The sequence below is a fragment of the Manihot esculenta genome, chromosome 3 (genome assembly GCF_001659605.2).
Source record: "Manihot esculenta cultivar AM560-2 chromosome 3, M.esculenta_v8, whole genome shotgun sequence".
Lineage (NCBI taxonomy): Eukaryota > Viridiplantae > Streptophyta > Magnoliopsida > Malpighiales > Euphorbiaceae > Manihot > Manihot esculenta.
Genome location: NC_035163.2, coordinates 6744501 through 6764180, shown reverse-complemented (window position 1 = coordinate 6764180; position 19680 = coordinate 6744501). Strand labels below are relative to the sequence as shown.

Sequence of the window (19680 nt, the reverse complement as noted above, 5' to 3'; positions counted from 1 at the left end):
AGAAGTCCAATCCAGTGAAGTGATATGGGAAAGAATAGTAGGCCCAAACACCTCGCAGCCCTACCCGCATGTGCATTGGGGAGAATTAAATGGCCGCCTAGCGTGGTAAGGACCTCTGTCACGTCCGTACGTACGAGTCTGAGTGACATAGACAGGTAGTATGATAGCAGGAAGGGGGGCAGGTAAAAAAGGGGCGGTCTTCTCTTTCAGGGGATCGGCTTCTTTTCTCATTCCTGGACTCCATTTTTATTTTTCTCTCGGCAATTCTTGCCTAAATATACTACTCTTATTCATAAAATCTGATTTGAACGTCGGAGGGTCTCCACCGGGGCATCTCCGGTAGACCCCTGACCGTTTTTCCTTATTTTGCATGTCCTTTAATCAAATAGAACATTAAGAGACCCATTTGATGGACCCATTTGATGGATCCATATGATGGACCAAGAAAAAAACCAGATCTATCATGATCAATCATGGAGCAGGGGGAGAAAAAAGATTTATCAGTTTTATATTTAAATGTTTCTTCCAAAAAGATATGGTATATATACAGTTAAATTTGATTTTTCTTAATTTGCATGAAAATAAGCAAATTAAACTGACTAATTGAAATTTATAAAAATCAATAATCAAACTGAATAGTTTAAGCCGAAAAATTAAACCGGTCAATTCTGTTTGATTTTTTCAATTTAATCAGAAAACTGCACCCGCATATTTCATCCTTTTTTGTACTGGGCTTAGGCCTTCTCATGAATGAACCATTGTCTTTGTAAACAATAAAAAATAAAAAATAGAAAAAACCTTAATAAGTAAGAAGGCCGGCAGCGAGGCGAACTTCGTTCATTTTTTCTCAGATCTGTCTCCCTCGTCACTGAGAAAGAGAGAGAGAACAGAGGTCTCCTCGCCATGGACATGGCGTTTAGTGCTTTTCTTATCTCCCTTTTATTCTTATCAACTACAACGCCTACCTTCTCGCTTTACGAAGATCAAGTAGGCCTCATGGACTGGTGAGCTCCCGATTTTACTTGATTTCATCGCTGTTTGGTTCTCGAGAAATATCGTTGAAAATAGTAAAGAAAACTTTCTCATATAGTAGCTGCGTCGCGCTACGCAACTCCGATTTCTATCCTTTCCGTTGAATTCGCTGAGTCCTAACTGAGCTAATTGATTTGTTCTGTTATTGAACTAAACCTTACTAGTAATTGAGCTTAGCTTTTTATCATCAACTGATGAATGCTCAGATTCTTAGTTTAATTCTAATGTAGGCATCAACAATACATAGGGAAAGTGAAGGACGCAGTATTCCACACACACAAGACCGGTCGAAAACGCGTTGTTGTTTCCACTGAAGAGAATGTTATAGCTTCACTTGATCTTCGGCATGGCGAGATTTGTAAGTCCTAGATGTGTTTTATGATTCTAAGTAATTGAGGAGAGACTCGTTGTTTTATTAGCTAGTAGTTTGGAATGGTTAGGTTTAATGTATAGGTAAATTTTTCTATTTTCTTATCCATGTTTACATATCTGGTTGAAAGGATGCTAAAAATGTTTCGTTTATGCAGTTTGGAGGCATGTTCTTGGGGCCAATGATGCTATTGATGGAATTGATATCGCCATGGGGAAATGTAATTATATTTATACTATAATTGCTGTTGTTGTTTAACAAGCTGTGTACATGATTGGTTTCATTCTTGGGCGTTTAGCTGCTTGATCATAAATGGAGTTTGTGCTGTAAGAATATAGATTTGCTTTATTGTGGTTCTATTGGGATACATTTTTCTTCTTCATTGTGCAGGGACTATGGCTAATCTAAGATTCTCTTGGCTATCAACTCTTAAATTTGCTGTTAGTATGGCTGGTTTATATTCTTTGTGATTCTGTAAATCTTCATATCTTTTTCTCCATGCCCATCTTATAAAATAGTGATTATGGTACACCTTAAATTTAGTAAAAGATTCAAGAATACAAAATTATTGCTCTGATGTGCTGAATAATTGTTTGAATTATATACACATATATATTAGAATATGTTTAGCTAATTACAACATTTATTCATAATTTTATCATGTGGGGAATGTCGCATATGGTATTGTTATTTTGTGTAGATGTTATTTTTTTTCTTCTTGTGTACCCAGGAAGGTTTGAACATTTGACTGTTTTTAGTCATTTAGATTCTTAAATCCTCTACCTTATTTCCTCAGACGTCATTACCCTTTCATCAGAGGGGAGTATCTTAAGAGCATGGAATCTTCCTGATGGGCAGATGGTGTGGGAATCATTTCTTCAGGGCCCAAATTACTCAGAATCTATATTTTTGGTGCCGGTTAGTAAATGACAATTTTTATTAGTTACCTAGTATAATCGCACAGGCCTCAGTGACACATTGGTCACTGAATCACAGTTGATCAGCAATTTTATGAGGTCTTCCTACTCTCTGTGTGTGTACATGTATTATTATTATTATTATTATTATTATTATTATTTGCTTTCCAATTATGATAAAATATATCTTGGATCATTTCAAAATCAGGAAAGATCATTTAGCATGATCTAGTTCTGCTGATGAAAATTTTATTTTTGACTGTTGTTAGCATAATTCACTCTATGAGAATCTCAGTTCTTCTTGAAGTTTTCTCTTATACATCATGCATCCTATAAATTTTCAAAAACAATTTGTGGTCAGCTAATGTTTCTATCTGCAGACAAGCTTGAAAATTGACAAGGACAATGTGATTATTGTATTTGGTAAAGGATGCCTCCATGCTGTTTCAAGCATACATGGTGAGATTCTCTGGAAGAAGGATTTTGCTGCTGAAAGGTTTGCCCAAATTGAAGCTTTATGTGTCAAGTATTGTTTTTGTTTTCAACAATCACCATACCATTGATTTTGTGTTTGTCCTGGTTGCAGCTTTGAGGTTCAGCATGTGATTCAACCTCTTGGAAGTGATATATTATATGTTGTAGGATTTGTTGGTTCATCTCAGTTTAATGTATACCAAGTGGATGCAAAGAATGGAGAGCTTCTGAAGCATGAAAGTGAAGCATTTTCTGGTGGTTTTTCAGGGAAGGTTTCTTTGGTTTCTACCAACACACTGGTTGTGCTGGATTCCACTGGATCAACTTTGATAACGGTGAACTTTCATAATGGAGAAATCAGCATTCAGAAAACAGACATATCAGATCTAATTGGAGAGTCCTTAGGGAGCACAATGATATTACCTTCAAAACTTACTGGAATTTTCGCTTTGAAAACCAATACATTTATGATATTCATCAGAGTGACAGATGAAGGGAAGTTGGAGGTGGTAGATAAAATCAATCATGTAACAGCTGTTAGTGATGCTCTCTCATTCTCTGAGGGTCGAGAAGCATTTGCTGTGGTTGAACATTATAACAATGACATTTGCCTTATGGTGAAGCTTGGGCCAGAGTGGAACAATGACTTGCTTAAGGAGAGAATTAAACTGGACCAGCAAAGAGGTTTGGTTCAGAAGGTTTTCATAAACAATTATATCCGGACAGATAGGTCTCATGGGTTTAGGGCTTTGATTGTCATGGAAGATCATTCATTGTTACTGCTACAACAAGGTGAGATTGTCTGGAGTAGGGAGGATGGCCTTGCCTCTGTTATAGATACAACAACATCAGAACTCCCTGTGGCGAAGGAAGGTGTATCGGTAGCAAAAGTGGAAGAGAACCTTTTTGAATGGCTGAAGGTATGATGACTACTAAGATGGCTTTGTGAAGAAGAAAGTTGTCAAATGATAAGTCTTAATTTCTGTTTCTTTCAAATGATTTTTTTTTCAATATACTTTTTCATTTTTTAGATATTTCTTTATTCTACGTGACCACTGGATGTTTTTCATAATCAGAACAGCTATTACTCAAAAGCAGTGCTCTTTAGTTCTTCCTGCAGGTGTTGTCTATGTGTTCAGCAAAGACTTAATCAGAGAGTAGAATTTTCCTTCCGAGTTGCATTTACATTTAATTAGAAGACCTGCTGTCTGTTTTTTGGTTCTCCCCTTTCGCACAACTGTATTGAGGTCATAGGTCTTTGTGGTTAAAAGAGGAATGTTGACTATGAATGATAATCTCTCTCATCCTGATTTACCTGTTACATATATCTGAAGATTGAGTCCTTTATTCTGTGAATATCCATTTCAGTCCCTATTAAGAAATGTAGATGTCCGTGTTGCAATGGCAGGATGTATGCTTGCATGGTTGCATATCTTGTTTTACCTGATAATTCTTTTTACTACTGTGTTCATTGTGTGATTTTGATGATACAACTCATTGATTGTCTATTTTCTGATACTTGGGTTTTTAACACATTATGTTTTATTATTGGAAGGGACATATTCTGAAGATTAAGGGCACCTTAATGCTTGCAAGCCCTGAGGAGGTCGTAGCCATACAAGCCATGAGGTTAAAAAGCTCTAAGAAGAGCAAAATGACCCGAGACCATAATGGGTTCCGAAAGCTGCTAATCGTGCTTACTAAATCTGGGAAGGTTTTTGCATTGCATACTGGAGATGGACGGATTGTGTGGTCTATCTTGTTGAACTCTCTGCGTAAATCAGAAACATGTGAAAACCCAACTGGGCTCAATTTGTATCAGTGGCAGGTTCCTCATCACCATGCGATGGATGAGAATCCATCAGTTCTGGTAGTTGGCAGGTGTAGATCAAGTTCTGATGCACCTGGTGTACTTTCTTTTGTTGATACTTACACGGGGAAGGAGCTTAGTTCTTCCAGTCTTGTTCATTCTGTTGTCCAAGTGATTTTGCTTCCATTTACAGATTCAACTGAACAACGGCTACATCTGCTAATAGATGCTAAACAACAAGCACATTTGTATCCGAAAACCCCCGAGGCTGTTGGTATTTTTCAACGTGAGTTTTCTAACATTTACTGGTACTCAGTCGAGGCTGATGATGGCATTATTAAAGGACATGTGTTGAAGAGCAATTGCATTGGTGAAGTATCAGATGAATATTGCTTTGAGACCAGGGATATATGGTCGATTGTATTTCCCTTGGAATCAGAAAAGATTATTACAACTGTGACAAGAAAGTTAAATGAGGTATTGCTTTTCCCCCTTCAAAATGTTGACAGTTAATTTCTGACCACCACTTCTTTCTTGTTTAAAAAAAAAGAATCTTGTTGCTTGGTTAATCGATTTTGTACTATTGTAGTTCTTACTTCAACAACCATTTTTCTTAAATGGTTCTTAAATATATTTCTGGTTGTCTTGAATTACCCAAAGCATTTTTAGTTACAGCAGACAGAAAAATAGGCATAATCTTCTGAATTTGCATTAGAGTGGCATTTGATACGTGGATTTTCACTAGATAACTAGGTATATGTATGACACTATCTATGTTATACTCACTGTCAGTAGAATCTTACAATTCTCAATTTGAATCCATTTCCCACAATATTGTTTCAAATCTATGGGGTGAATCTTAAACCTTACGATTCTTTACTCGAATCTTAAGATTCTCAATTCAATTCCATATCCTGGTGATTCGAATCTATGGGACAACTCACAAATGTATCTGAATTGTGACTAAGTTGAAAGAATTGATAGTGAATCGGTGAATCAATATGAATCGGCTGAGTTCTCACTTGTGTCGAATGATGATTTTCTTAAGGATTGTTAGTTTGAGGTTTTATTCATTTTTGCTATGAGAAGTACGCATAAAACCTTTCCTTCACTATTTTCTTCCATCACCCACTCTTTTTCCTCTCTCTTTTTTTTTTCCTTAGTTCATTTACCTCTCTAATTATAGTTGTCAAGTTGACATTTTATGTTAATATATTTTAATCTTTTAATTGAACATGCTATCCTTTTTTATTATTTAATTATTTGATCGAATTTAAATGAGAGTTTCATCACATATATAATGACAATCATTGTGTACAATTCAAGGGTTCCTAATTTATAATATAAAACGAAATAACATAATAAAAATATATTATTCTATTATAGAACATATTTTTAATAAGATAAATGATAATACTTTATTGATTAAATATGTGATTATGATATTTTTGTACTTATTTTTTAGAACACATGTTATTTTTAATTAATTTTTAAAATTTTTTTATTGAATTTTATGATTTGATTCAAACTTCGATTCCTGATTCACAAAATGAAGATTTTGATTCTTAATTGGATTTCAATTTGACTATAGTTCTACTCCTTTCCCATGCAGATTATCTGCCCACTACCACTAGTTAAAAAAAAGAGTAATTTTCCTATTCTATCCTCATTAAGTTGATAATATGATGTGAAATTAGTTGTAACTTTGTACATTTCCAGACTATCAACTCTAAATAAAGAGAAGGATACCCTTTTTCCCCCAAAAAATATGAAGGTACAAAAGGAAAAATAGAACAAAAATTATGAATTGGCACAATATTGATTACGTTTTCTCAAACTGTGTAAAAGTGAAAGATAGCGACCTTTGTTAGGCTGATGGAGTTTCTCTTCTTACATGCGTGCTGGTGCTCCCTTGGTATAATATCACTATTTCATCCGTAAAATATCACTATTTCATCTGTAAAATGGTGTTCCTTGTACACTGTTGAAGTGTAGAAAGACTAAATCATTTAAATGTGTCCCCACCTAAAAGTTACCTTCCAATTTATGGGCAATAATTTTATTATTGTGGCAGGTATTATTGCAAGTGTGCTACCTAGATTCTTATGTTGCTTTATGATTGTTGCTACCTGCATCTATCTCCATGGGATTGTTTGCCAAATGCTTTGCTACTGTACGTTTTACCTCTAAAAGCTGCTGTTCGATTTCTTCTCCAGGTCGTTCATACTCAGGCAAAGGTTATAGCAGAACAAGATGTGATGTATAAATATACATCTAAAAATATACTTTTTGTGGTGACTGTTGCACCAAAGGCCATTGGAGGTATTGGATCAGCCACTCCAGAGGAATCATGGTTGGTTGCTTATCTTATTGATACTGTAACTGGTCGAATATTGCACCGCGTGACCCATCATGGCGCACACGGTCCTGTACGTGCGGTGAGTTTCCTTTGTTTTCCTCTGTTTTGAATGAAGATATATTGCCTCACACATATTCACATTTTGCAGGTTTTTAGTGAAAACTGGGTTGTCTACCATTACTTTAATCTTAGAGCGCACAGATATGAGATGTCAGTCATTGAAATTTTTGACCAGTCTCGAGCTGTAAGCATACTATCTGGGAATACTTTATGCAACATTTTTATGCAGTTTGATTCTAAATGGTTGGCTTTTTGCAAAATGAATACAGGACAACAAAGATGTTTGGAAGCTTGTTCTGGGAAAGCATAATCTCACTTCTCCAGTTTCTTCCTATTCTCGACCAGAGGTCATAACAAAGTCACAGTCATACTTTTTTACCCATTCTGTCAAAACAATAGCTGTTACATCCACAGCCAAGGGGATAACTTCAAAGCAGTTGCTTATTGGTACAATTGGTGATCAGGTTGGTTAACATCTGCAAACTACCCAAAATTTCTAAGTCGATCCATGATTTCCATTGAGATTGAGATTTCTTTTCTAGTTTAAATATTTCCGTACCTTGTGGAAAATATGGCCTTGGGCATCTTAGATGGCAACTATGCTTTTATATGCACTGAGGCAAGTGAATGCTAACAGGTCTTGGCACTGGATAAGCGTTTCTTAGATCCCCGTCGGACAGTTAATCCCACACAAGCAGAGAAAGAAGAAGGAATTATACCTCTTACCGATTCATTGCCAATCATTCCTCAGGTAAGTTGTTAATTGCCCAATATCTTTCTCTTCCTCTATGCTCCTTTGCACTAATTTAGTACTTGAATAATAATATGGCTCAATCGATTTTTCTTTTTTTCTTTTTTTCTGTGCTAGCTAAATTTTTTTTTCTTCAAATACAATTTTATGCTTGGAAACTTATATTAATTTTGGTACTATTCATTTCATTAAATAGAAAAATATAATTTTATGTCATAATAAATTAAAACCAGGTGAAGCCATTGACATTTAATAATACATTACTACAAATTGAGATTTTTTCTATTCATATATATTTTATGTTTTATTTTAAATTTTTAAAGTATAAAATTATTAAAAATAAAATTTTTAATTTTCTATAGTTACAACATATGCTGAAAAGCTGTTGCATGGTGAATCTCTCTCTTTTTTTTAATATTTAATTCTTTTGTTAAAAATTTAATTTATAAATTGAAAAGGAAAAAAATATTTATGAATACATAAATTAAAAATTTTTAGTGCAAGTAAACAAAAAAGGGGAAAAGAAAACAAAAGAAAAGAAAAGAAAGGTAACATAGTGCCAAGTAGACGGTATGGTTGGACAATGAAAAGAGAAGCAATTAAGGTTAAGGATGTGGATGGCTAGTTGCATGTAAAGGAAGCATATATATATATGTATATAATGGGGTAAAGATGTACTTTAAAGTCACTGTCTTTTAGTGCAGTAATTGTTTTGTTGTTTTCTTGGGAGCACACATTTGATTTGGTTGGATCTTCTTCTTTTTGAGCATGCTTCATGCGCATGCTGAATCTTCAAGTATAAGATGGAGCGTAGAAAAGGATTCTAGTGATGCATATACAGTTAAAAAGTGATCAATTATTGTTGGGTTCGTTGCCTGGTTTGCCTTACACCTTTGGGATGCCTTTGATAACCATGATCTACACTCTACAAAAAATAACCCATAAACAAAGCAGTAAACGAATGGTAAATCAGTAGCAGGAGAAGCAAATTAAGCAACAAGAAATGACAATAATCACATCAACTTCAACCAAACCCAACTGAAAAAGAAAGAGGAAATGGAGAAGGAAAAAGAGAGAGTTCTGGTAGAGGGTGTAGGTGAGTGCAAGTGGGAGACAAAGAAAGAACCAGAGAAAAATAATTCCCAAAGTGTGTGGAGAGATGAGTAAGTTTGCTATAGGCTCACTATTATGAGACGACTTGCTACTGGAGTATGATGGAAGATTAGATCTTACTGCTTTTCTTGATTGATTAGATGGGATGGAGGATAGCTGTGGTTATATGATGATGTCTTATCTGAAATGTGTTTTATCTTGTTATGAACTACTACTATTTATGGGCGGTCGTGAAACAAAATTGAAGGGAAAACATTCGTGCACTTTTAATAAAGTCATATAATGAATTAAATGTTAAATCTCAAATAATTGACTTGTACTATGATTACATGCAAAAATTTAATGAATTCTTTAATAGAGAAATCATTCTTCATTCTCACAATAGATACAATAGAGGAGGCCCATAGAAAGACATGGGAGGGAGAGAACAACTAATTTTCATTGTTTAGATCATATATCTTTGGTAGGTTTGTACTGTATGTTTTTTTTTCAATTATCAATTTATTCTACAGATAGGAATTATGATAACAAGTTATCAAGAAAACAACTCTAGTGATTCGCGTTCTGGTGGTGCATATAGTGGGAATGTGGTGTTTAGTCTTCCCCTTTGTGCTGTTGGTTATACATCACTATCGTGAAGCAACATGGGGATCGTATTTGGTGTTTTGTTGTTGATTTTGTTGGTCCTTGCCTATAAAACTGAGATGAAAATTATTCTGCTTCTGCAGTCGTTTGTTACACACAGACTTCAAGTGGAGGGTTTGCGAGGAATAGTAACAGTGCCTGCTAAGCTTGAATCAACAACGCTTGTATTTGTGTATGGTGTGGATCTGTTTTTCACACAGCTTGCGCCCTCGAGGACCTACGATTCACTTACAGAGGATTTTAGCTACGCTTTGTTGCTAATAACAATTGTTGCCCTTGTAGTTGCAATCTTCATCACTTGGATTTTATCGGAGAAGAAAGAGCTACGAGACAAATGGAGGTGAATTTGTTTCTCCAAGTCTCTGTGTCATAACTTTATTTTCCTCTTTAAAGAAAAAAGTTTAAATTAGGATGTTCACTCCGAAAGTTGTAATTTTTTAACTGATTTTCTAGCGATCTCTCTTGTAGTTGAATTTTTTCCGTCATTATTACATTAGGAAATATCAACATCTTGTATTGAAAGTTATATTACCCCAGGAATGATATCTAATTTATTTTTGTGCCTCGATATTTGTATGTTTTTCGTTAGGCCTTATTATTATGTTGGAAATCCTTTTTCCTTCGCAACCTTTTTTAGGTTAAATGACATTTATATCATGGTAAAATTAATACACGTTAAAAATAATTTAATCTTGTATTTTGATTCTATCAAATTAGAGGTCTTATTTAATTTCTGTTAATTACTTTTAAAATAACAAAAATACTCATTTATTTTTAATTCTTCTATTATATTTAAGTTAATATTTACATCCTTGATTTCTCAAAGTAATATGTGATATGAGCAAATAGAGGTTCATAATTTAACAAATTAAAGATTTCAAAACACGAGATAAGGGGGGTGTTTGAGTCCTTCATATTGAATGAAACACGAGATCAATGGGTGTTCGAGTCCTTCGAGGGATTTTGATCTTTTAAAAAAAGTATTACGTAAAACAAAAAATTATTAATATTTTTTTTATCCTTTCAAGTGTTAATTATAAAAGAAAGTGAAATAGCATTATACTTGGATTATAATTTTTTTTATTTTATTAATATTAGTATTGATATTTTTATACTACTAAAACTATAATTAGTTTTTTCGATTTAAATAATATTTCCTATTTGAATTATGATTTTTTTCAAATTTAATTGAAATTAAGGGATATTTAATTATAAATAGACTGGCAAAGAGTATTGTTCATAATGTGAAATTGATTTTTAGAACTTTGATTCTTCTATTTTTTTAATTTTAACTCAAAAGATGGATTACTTTGTTTATTTCTATATTTAATTATTTATTAAGATTCAATCTAATATAAATTCTATATGTTCAATTAACTTATCAATAATTTATTATATTATTTTTTAGTTGAAATTATTACATAATCATTTATAATTTTAAATATATTAGTTGATTAGCGGGATAGTAAAATAACTCTTGGAAATTAACTTTGTGTTATTTATGTAAGGAAGATTTTATTATCGATATGAATTCTCATCAATTTAATGTTAAAATATAGTCTGAATAAATTCTAATAATTTTTTTTTAATTTTCGTATTAATTTAGTATCAGAACACAAACACTTATTTTTTAAAATTTTGTATTAAATATATTAATTTTAATTACATAAAAGCAATTTTTTTAATCCAATCATAGGCTAGCTTTCCAATTTTTTAGGAAAATTATCAAATTTTTTAATTTTAATTCAGAAATGTGTGAAGTCTAATGTGACAAGTTGATATATGTGTATAACTGGATATATAATTTAAGGAGATTTATAATTTAGTTCCTGAGTATTGTCATTATTAACAAGTCAGTCCCTGTATTTTTAGAAACCTATTAAAACGTCCTTATATTTTCTTTCCGTCAACGAAATAATCCTTTCGTCCTAGAGAAAATTTTTAAAATCCAATTTTACCCTCAAATAAAACCTCTTATTTACTCCTTGGATATTGCCATTATTAACAAGTCAGTCCCTACATTTTCAGAAATCTATTAAAACGTCCTTATCTTTTCTCACATCTATTAAAATGTCCTTATTGTTTCTTTCCGTCAACAAAATAGTCCCTCCTCCTCCTCCTCCTCCAAAACGAAGAAGAAGAAGAAGAAGAAGAAGAAGAAGAAGAAGAAGAAGAAGAAGAAAAAGAAGAAGAAGAAGAAGAAGAAGAAGAAGAAGAATACTCCTTGGATATTGCCATTATTAACAAGTCAGTCCCTACATTTTCAGAAATCTATTAAAACATCCTTATCTTTTCTCACATCTATTAAAATGTCCTTATTGTTTCTTTCCGTCAACAAAATAGTACCTCCTCCTCCTCCTCCAAAACGAAGAAGAAGAAGAAGAAGAAGAAATGGCAAAAATAGACAGAAGGATTATTTCGTTGACGGAGAGAAAAGATAAGGACATTTTAATAGGTTTTTAAAAATATAGGGACTGACTTGTTAATAATGGCAATACTCAGGGACTAAATTGTAAATCTCCTTATAATTTATAAGACTCGCCTTTCATTTGAAAAAAAAAAAAATTCATCTTTCAAATTACTAACGATGGGAAAAAGCCATGACACAAAAAAGAAAGCGTTGGTACTTTAAAATTAAAGGTTTGTAGTAATTATAATGTAGTTAAATTAAGAATTATTTCAGTTGATCTTTCGTTAATATTATTTTTTTAAAATCTAAAATATCATTAAAAAATAAGGAAAAATTTAATAGAGTATAATCTAATTTTAATAAGCAGACTGCTCCAACAATATTCAATTTAAGACACAAAATGGTAAGTGAAAAGATCTGAATCAACGTAAAAAAAAAGAAAAAAAAAGTTTACAATCTTTAATAATTAATTTACCCAAATGTAAACGAGTAAGCACTAGATGAGTGAAAGATATCGACAACACATTTGGCATTAACCTTTTATGTAAGCATTAATAACATTGCCCTGATTAAGGCAAAGGAGAGCTTCTTATAATACAAAAGCTCCTGACACATGATGAATAAAATTACCCCGTTATACTCATTTAGTCCTGATATAAATTGATCCAAATCATCTCTAATCACTGTAAAGAAAGAATCAATCCCATCTCTATCAGAAATTTCTGCATCATCATTACATCTGATTCTACTAAGAACTGGAATGACCCAAACTTACTGATGAGAATGCTCAACCACTTATCCAGCTTTATTATAAGTCATTTTCCATTCTTTCAAAAGCTTGGTCCCTCAAGAAACCGTATGTTGTACTGTAAAGGACTTTTTATTCCATAATAAATTGTTTTTCCTTATTCCAGATGCACCAGCAAGTGACGCAGAATTTCTCTAAATCCTCTATGTCTCACCTCCTCTCTCTATATTATTATTGCAAAATTTAAATTTTAATCCATAATTTGCTTCCTTCTGGTAGTATTATCTCTTGCTTAAGTGAAGTAAATTACTTTCATATATATATATATATATATATATATATATATATATATATATTTTTTTTTTTCTAATACTGATTATTAAATATTTACTTATATGCAATTAAATAATATTGTTATTTTAATTATTGTTTTTATCAATAAAGTGAAATTTATTGCCAAAAGTACAATAATTCAACTATGCACTTATTTTGCTAAAAAAATATATACATTTAGACTATATAAACCTAAGGAAAACAAAACCTTTAACCCATTTACAGCAAACCCATCATCCCATATCAAATCAAATGACAAAAAAAAAATTCATGTACTAATTGTTAGGAGCACAAATAAAAAAAATCGAGAGAACCAAAATAATTTAAAATTTTAATTATTTTTCAATGAAATTTTATTTGATTTAATTTTAATTTTTATATTTTTTTTATATCAATTGGGTTCAATTTTAAGAATATAATATTTGATAAATTGAATTAAACCGATTTAATATAATATCAAGTAAAATAATAACAAATCTTCTATTTGGCTTGGTGGTAATTGTCATTTAAGAAGAGACATTAGATTTTGTGTTTTGAACCTTGCTGTTTTCAATTTATCATTTTCAATCTTTTTTTAATTTTTAATTTTAACCATCAATCTTGGATTAATCTCAACCGCCAATTTTTTAATTAATACTACATAATAATCGCCCAAAATAAGTTATGAACTGTTACTATAAAATAGGGTCACGTGATAAAGGTCTGATAAGTCAATACACGGTCCAGTCCATGAAATAGAAAATCTGGATACTGTAACACCCGGTTTTTCATTAAAACTCGCCCTCTCCTAAATAATTCGAGTCTTCACATAAAATTACCGTTAGCGGTTGCAACGCAACAGATTCCTATTATGCCTACAATCACAAGATTCTTTATCAATCAGTCGGAACCAATTGGATTCTCAAGAGATGCTATAATCAGCTCTCTCTTCTTACAATATAAAAGCTAATACTCTCAAAAACCAAGGTACGCTATTCTCTTACACAACTACTCTTTGAGTTCTAAATAATTCATTATTCTCACTCTTATCTTTTGATTACTGACTTGAGCGTCAGAGTGGCTATCATAGGCGCCAACCACCTCACCTTCTATTCTTTGCAGGATTGACCAATCACAATACAGCTCTATTTGGTAGACCAATCGCAGTATTACTCCATTTCGGCCACATCATCAACTTGGTTTCAACAACATCATTAGTTCCGGTACTAGGAGTTCCATTGAATTTTCTTTATTTTTTTGGATTAAAACTGGTCTTTTATCACTTTTCTTTGAAAAAAGAAAATTTTCTTTTTTCTCTCTCGAAATGGCTAGCAATTCATGAGCTGCTGCTAAGGCTGCTACCAACGAGGGCGCTATAATTTCTTTTGCACCTAGTAGTGGACAAAATACATCCTCTATCGTCAATGAAGCAGAACTCAATAATTTGAACAATGAGCAAATGCTCCGATACATCCAAAGGTTACAGGCTGCTCTCGAGCAATACAAAGCTCAGGGGGAGGCCTCTTTCATGGCTTCCAGGATGAGGGAGGAAGCCTCTGTTGATACTCCAAGAACTCGAATAGAGGCAATCCAGACATGACCCAAAAGGAAGGATAAGTTCGAGGAAGAAGAGTCATCAGATGATGCTCCGAAGGACGTCGACTGAAGCTGGTACATGCTATTCAAAGGTACCAAAAAGAGCAGGAAAAAGACTTTAGCCTAGACGATGTCTCACCTCTTTTTGAAGAGATCCTAACAGAGACTTTTCCTGTCAAGTTCAAACTTCCAAGTTTGGACAAATATGATGGGACAGCTGATTCTAGGAGTCACTTGGTAATCTTTAGAACAATAATGTAGTTTCAAGATATCAATGATTTTGTGTTGTGCCAAGTGTTCCCGTCCACCCTCACAGGTTTAGCTCAGAAATAGCACCGTCATCTGAGCCTAAGTTCAATTTAAAACTTTACTCAATTTACTATGTTATTCAAGTCTAGGTTCATTACTTGCATACCTCCTAAAAAGCTCTCATCCGACTTGCGGAAGATCTGCCAAGAAGAGGGCGAGTCTTTAAAGAGATTTATCTCACGTTTCAATGCAGATATAATACAAGTGGAAGAATTAAATTATGAGATAGCATGTGAAGCGTTAAAAAAAAAAAGAACACGCAACACCAAGTTCATGGATTCTCTAATCAAGAATCCAATTGCTACCTATCAACAGCTAAAGGACAAAGCCTAGAGGTACATAAAGCTAGATGATGAAGTCCAGGCACTAAGAGAGGATAAGAGGACAAGTCACAGGCAAACCTAAAAGCCAGAAAGGAGAGGATATGAAGAGGATCGTAGGAACTACCCAGTATCCCGAGGAAGGGACGATCGAGGTAAGTATAAGAGCTAAACTCATTGAATGACTCACGGACACACATCTTAATGTGGATCATGAAAAACGACAAAGAGGTCAAATGGCTCGACAAGCTTAACCCTGACAGATCAGGCATGCGAGACAGAACAAAGTATTTTCAATTCCATAAAGATCATGGGCACATTGCAGAAGAGTACGACAGCTAAAAAATGAAATTGAGAGACTGATAAGGGACGATACACTTTAAAAGTTTACCAGAAAGAATAGATAAGAAAGGAGGCCCGAACCCAAAGTAATGACTCCTGAAACCACCCTTGACAGTGAACCTGTAGGGGTCATACATGTAATTGCGGAAGAACCAAGTGACAATAAGAGTCTATAGAAGCAGAATGTCACAAGTATCAAAATTGGTCAAGTTTGATGACCGAGTCTTTTAAATTATTCTTGAAAAAAGGTAATTTATGAAAAATGTTATTAATAAAACTATGATGTATTATTGAAGTCCTTTTTTGATATGTAATCCAAAAACATTGGATGGAAGAAAGCATGGAGACAAGAAAGATGCCACAAGGCGGGAATCTGCTATGCAAGCCACAAGGTGGGAATCCACCAGGCATATAATCCGGGTATTAGTCTCGCTAAACAAGCCACAAGGTGGGAATCCATCAGGCACATAATCTGGGTGTTAGTCCCGCTAAACAGGTCACAAGGTGGGAATCCATCAGGCACATAACCGGGTGTTAGTCCCGCTAAACAGGCCACAAGGTGGAATCCACCAGGCACACGACTGGGTGTCAGTCCCAATGAATTAAGAGATTTCATGCCAAGGCCACAAGATGAGTCTCCACCAGGTATATGATCGAGTGTTAGTCTCGATAAATAAAAGTTTCTAAGGCATTTCATGCCTCAGCCACGAGGCAAGTATTTGCCAGACACATGATCAGGTGTTAGTCTCAATAAACAAAAATTTCTAAGGCATTGCATGCTAAAGCCACGAGGCGAGGTATCTTCCAGGCACACGACGAGTGTTATTCCTAATAAAATAAAAGTTTCTAAGGTATTTCATGCCAAAGCCACAAGGCGAGGTATCTACCAGGCGAATGAACGGGTGTCAGACCTGTATTTATAAAAATTACTAAGGCATTTTATGCCTAAGCCATAAGGTCGGGTGTTGATCCTATTGCTAAGACATTTTTATGATCGGGTGATAGCACCGTTGAAAATTAAAAGTTATTTTTAGGGCGATTTTTGTGCCAAGACCACCAGGCAGATCTCCACTAGGACTTAAGACTGGGTGTAATGTCCCGTTAATTTTATTGAAGTCATTTTCTGGCAAAAGGCGAGCATTACCAGGAATCTAACCGGGTGTTAGTTCCACTTGTTAAATCTTTTCAAATTATTTAAGTCTCATTTGACGACGATCTGTGAAAATGATTGAATGAGAGTTTTGGTTATATTCTTGACCAAGTATCGATCTTACAATACTTGGTAAAAATACAATGAAGAGAAAAGTTTTTTTATTAAAAAAAATACAAGGCAGGAGGGATGTCATCAGTCGCCCCCTCCCGAACTCCTATTACATTTTCATCTATAGTTATTACATTAAAAGTCGAATTAGAGAGATTATCTTGAGTTGCCTCTCCTCATCTTGCCCATCCTCGTCATCTTCGTCCTCATTTGGGAAGATGTCTCAATCCAGGAGAATTCCTCTTTAGGAAATCACCTGACGAGCTCCTTCTTTACGGAGTTCTAACCTTAGATAAACATCTCCCCGCCCCGAGCCACCATTTCCTGAAGCTTAGCTTCCAATTCAGCTACTCTAAATGTGGCAGCCCGAGCCTCCTCAGCCTGAGCTTTCAACTCCTGGACTTGGCACTGAAGCATAGCCACTTGATCCTCGACTGTTTTAGCCCATTTCTCAAGGGCAAGATTGGAAGCGTTTGCCAGGTCCAGGTCCACTTGGGAGCTTGTCAACAGACTCTAGAGTTGCTTTCATGGTGCTCTCCACCTCATCAACTCGAGCCTTTAGCCTCAAGCACTCCTCTTTTAGGAGACCTTTTTTCATCTCTTGAGTCTCGAACTCTCGCCTTAGAGCCTCATCCTGCTCCTTGGCTATAGCGCACAAGGCGCTCTGCATTGTGGAGTGGATAATGTTGTCATAGAGATCGTCAGTCTTAACAACATTCAAGCGATGACGATCTCCGGGCCGCAGGACGTTCTTAGCTATTAGGACAGATAACCGGGGCTCCTCGAGAAGAGAGGTTGTTCGAGACAGAGCCAAGGCTAGGTGTTGGATGCCTTGAGGCCATGTGACGTCCGCTTTAGCTTGTCGTCATGAAGTTTCGGCTGAGGCAAGAGCTGCTTCAGGTTCACCCCTAATGGAAGACTCGGGTTGAGAGGGGGCTAGTTCCTTGGCCGTAGGGGGAGGAGGGGGAGGAGGAAACATGATGACGTTGTTCCAGCGGTAGCTTTGCCCTTATGGGCAGCACGAGCCGTCTCGACAAACTTGTTCTTCTTCCCAGCCATATCTGCACAGAATAAAAAGTGAGTAAGGCAGTTCTAAAAACAAAGAAAGTCAGAAAGAAAAAGTACCTTACTCTGAAGGACATGAAGTATCTTCCCAAGGGCTATGAGGACTTGGGCGGGTGAGGAGCCCGAACCTGTTCCACCTGAGTATGACTCTACCAAGATAAAATGGCATTCCTCATTGCCACGTTGATGTCTATCGTCTAGGTCAAAGCCATCCTTTGGAGAAAGTCCAGAGCCTTTTTCTCGTCCCTCCGTGGTTGGATCCCATCTTTTCCTCAGCTCCACATACATGTTCTAGCTAGTAGGGTAGACATCAACACCTAGCATATCCATTCTTAGGTGGAACAGGCTCGGGCTCTTCACCCTCCCAATCTTCATATCCCTCAGGAAAACACTTCCTGCACTTCAGAGTAGGATACTTTTTCTTTCCAACTATCTATTTTTAGAATTGTCTTTCCTACTCACATTTTATTCTGTGCAAATATGACTAGAAAGAAGAACAGATTTGCCAAGGCAGTTCGGGCTGCCCGCAAGGGCAAAGCTGTTGCTGGAGCATTCGGTCAACCTCCCAAACGGGCTAGCTGGGCAGAGGAGATAATCACGCTTCCTCCTCCCCCCCTTCCGCCTGTTAATGAGGGAACCACCTCTACTCAGCCCGAGTCTTCTTCTAGGAGCGATAATGCAGCAGCCCCTATACAAGCTAATCCTCCATAGGAAGAAGCTAGTGTTGGAGCATCATGGCCCCAGGCATCCAGCATCTAGCATTGGCATTAACTTGGATGACCTCCATTCTCGAAGAGCCCCACATGTCTGTCCTTATTGCAAAGAACACTCTGAGGCTCGAGGACCGCCACAACTTAAATGAGGTCCAGACAGACAATCTTTATGACAACATAATCCATTCCTCGATGGAGAGTGCCCTATGTGCGTACATGGCCAAGAAGCATAACAAGGCTCTGAGGTAGGTGTTCGGGGGCACAGGAGACAGACAAAAATCTCCTGCAGGAGGAGTGCTCGAGGCTAAAGGCTCGGGTTGAAGAGGTGAAAAATACGATGAAGGAGACACTGGACTCAGTTGATAGACTCCAAGCAGACCTAGATGAGACTAGCACTTCTAAGCTTGCCTTTGAGAATTGAGCTAAGATAGCCGAGGACCAAGTGTCTATTCTTCAACACCAAGTCCAAGAGCTGCAATCTCAGGCAGAGAAGGCTCGAGCCGCCGCAGATAGAGTGGCTGAACTGGAGACCGAGCTTTGGGAGACAGTGGCCAGGGGTAGGGAGATGTATGTTCATGCAAGGTTAAGACTCTGTCAAGAAGGACCTCATCAAGTGATTTCCAATATAGGACTTCTCCTAGATCTATGACATCTTCCATGATGAGGACGAGGATGAAGAGGGGGAGGAAGCTGAAGACGACCGGGTCTCTGCAGATGTAGAAGATAATGTAATAGAGACTCGGGAGGAGTCTGGGGATGTCTCTCCCCTGTAATTTTCTTTTTATGTAATGAAATATTTCTTTTATCCTCATCTTTAAATTCGCCATGTTATGATCGGTACTCGACCATAGCTATAACTATAGTCCAATATTTCCATTAACCAATAACTTGGTCAACTTTATTAATGGTGCTAACATCCGATCAAATTCCTGGCAATGCTCGCTTTTTACCAAAAAATTACTTGAATAAAATTAAGGGGACATAACACCCGGTCTTTAGTACTGGCAGATATTCGCCTTGTGGCCTTGGAGTAAAAAATCGCCCTAATAACAACTTTTAATCTTCAATAGGAC

The 19680-nt window shown here is 35.6% G+C and overlaps 1 protein-coding gene across 1 annotated transcript; it reads left to right on the top strand.

Moving 5' to 3' along the window:
- Positions 1-776: 776 nt before the first annotated feature.
- LOC110610933 (ER membrane protein complex subunit 1) lies at positions 777-10099 on the top strand. Its single transcript, XM_021751013.2, has 12 exons — positions 777-1004; positions 1263-1390; positions 1560-1622; positions 2199-2320; positions 2700-2815; positions 2906-3713; positions 4349-5080; positions 6820-7041; positions 7111-7206; positions 7292-7486; positions 7660-7773; positions 9615-10099. Exons 1-12 carry the CDS (start codon positions 904-906, stop codon positions 9873-9875), a joined length of 2958 nt encoding a protein of 985 aa, XP_021606705.1. The 5' UTR covers positions 777-903; the 3' UTR covers positions 9876-10099.
- Positions 10100-19680: the final 9581 nt, after the last annotated feature.

Excerpts from the sequence above, each read along its gene's own strand:
- LOC110610933 (XM_021751013.2), top strand. The coding sequence starts at position 904 with ATGGACATGGCGTTTAGTGCTTTTCTTATCTCCCTTTTATTCTTATCA. Across the intron at positions 1,623-2,198 it reads TGATATCGCCATGGGGAAAT|ACGTCATTACCCTTTCATCA; the intron begins GTAATTATATTT and ends TTATTTCCTCAG. Across the intron at positions 7,207-7,291 it reads TTTTTGACCAGTCTCGAGCT|GACAACAAAGATGTTTGGAA; the intron begins GTAAGCATACTA and ends AAATGAATACAG.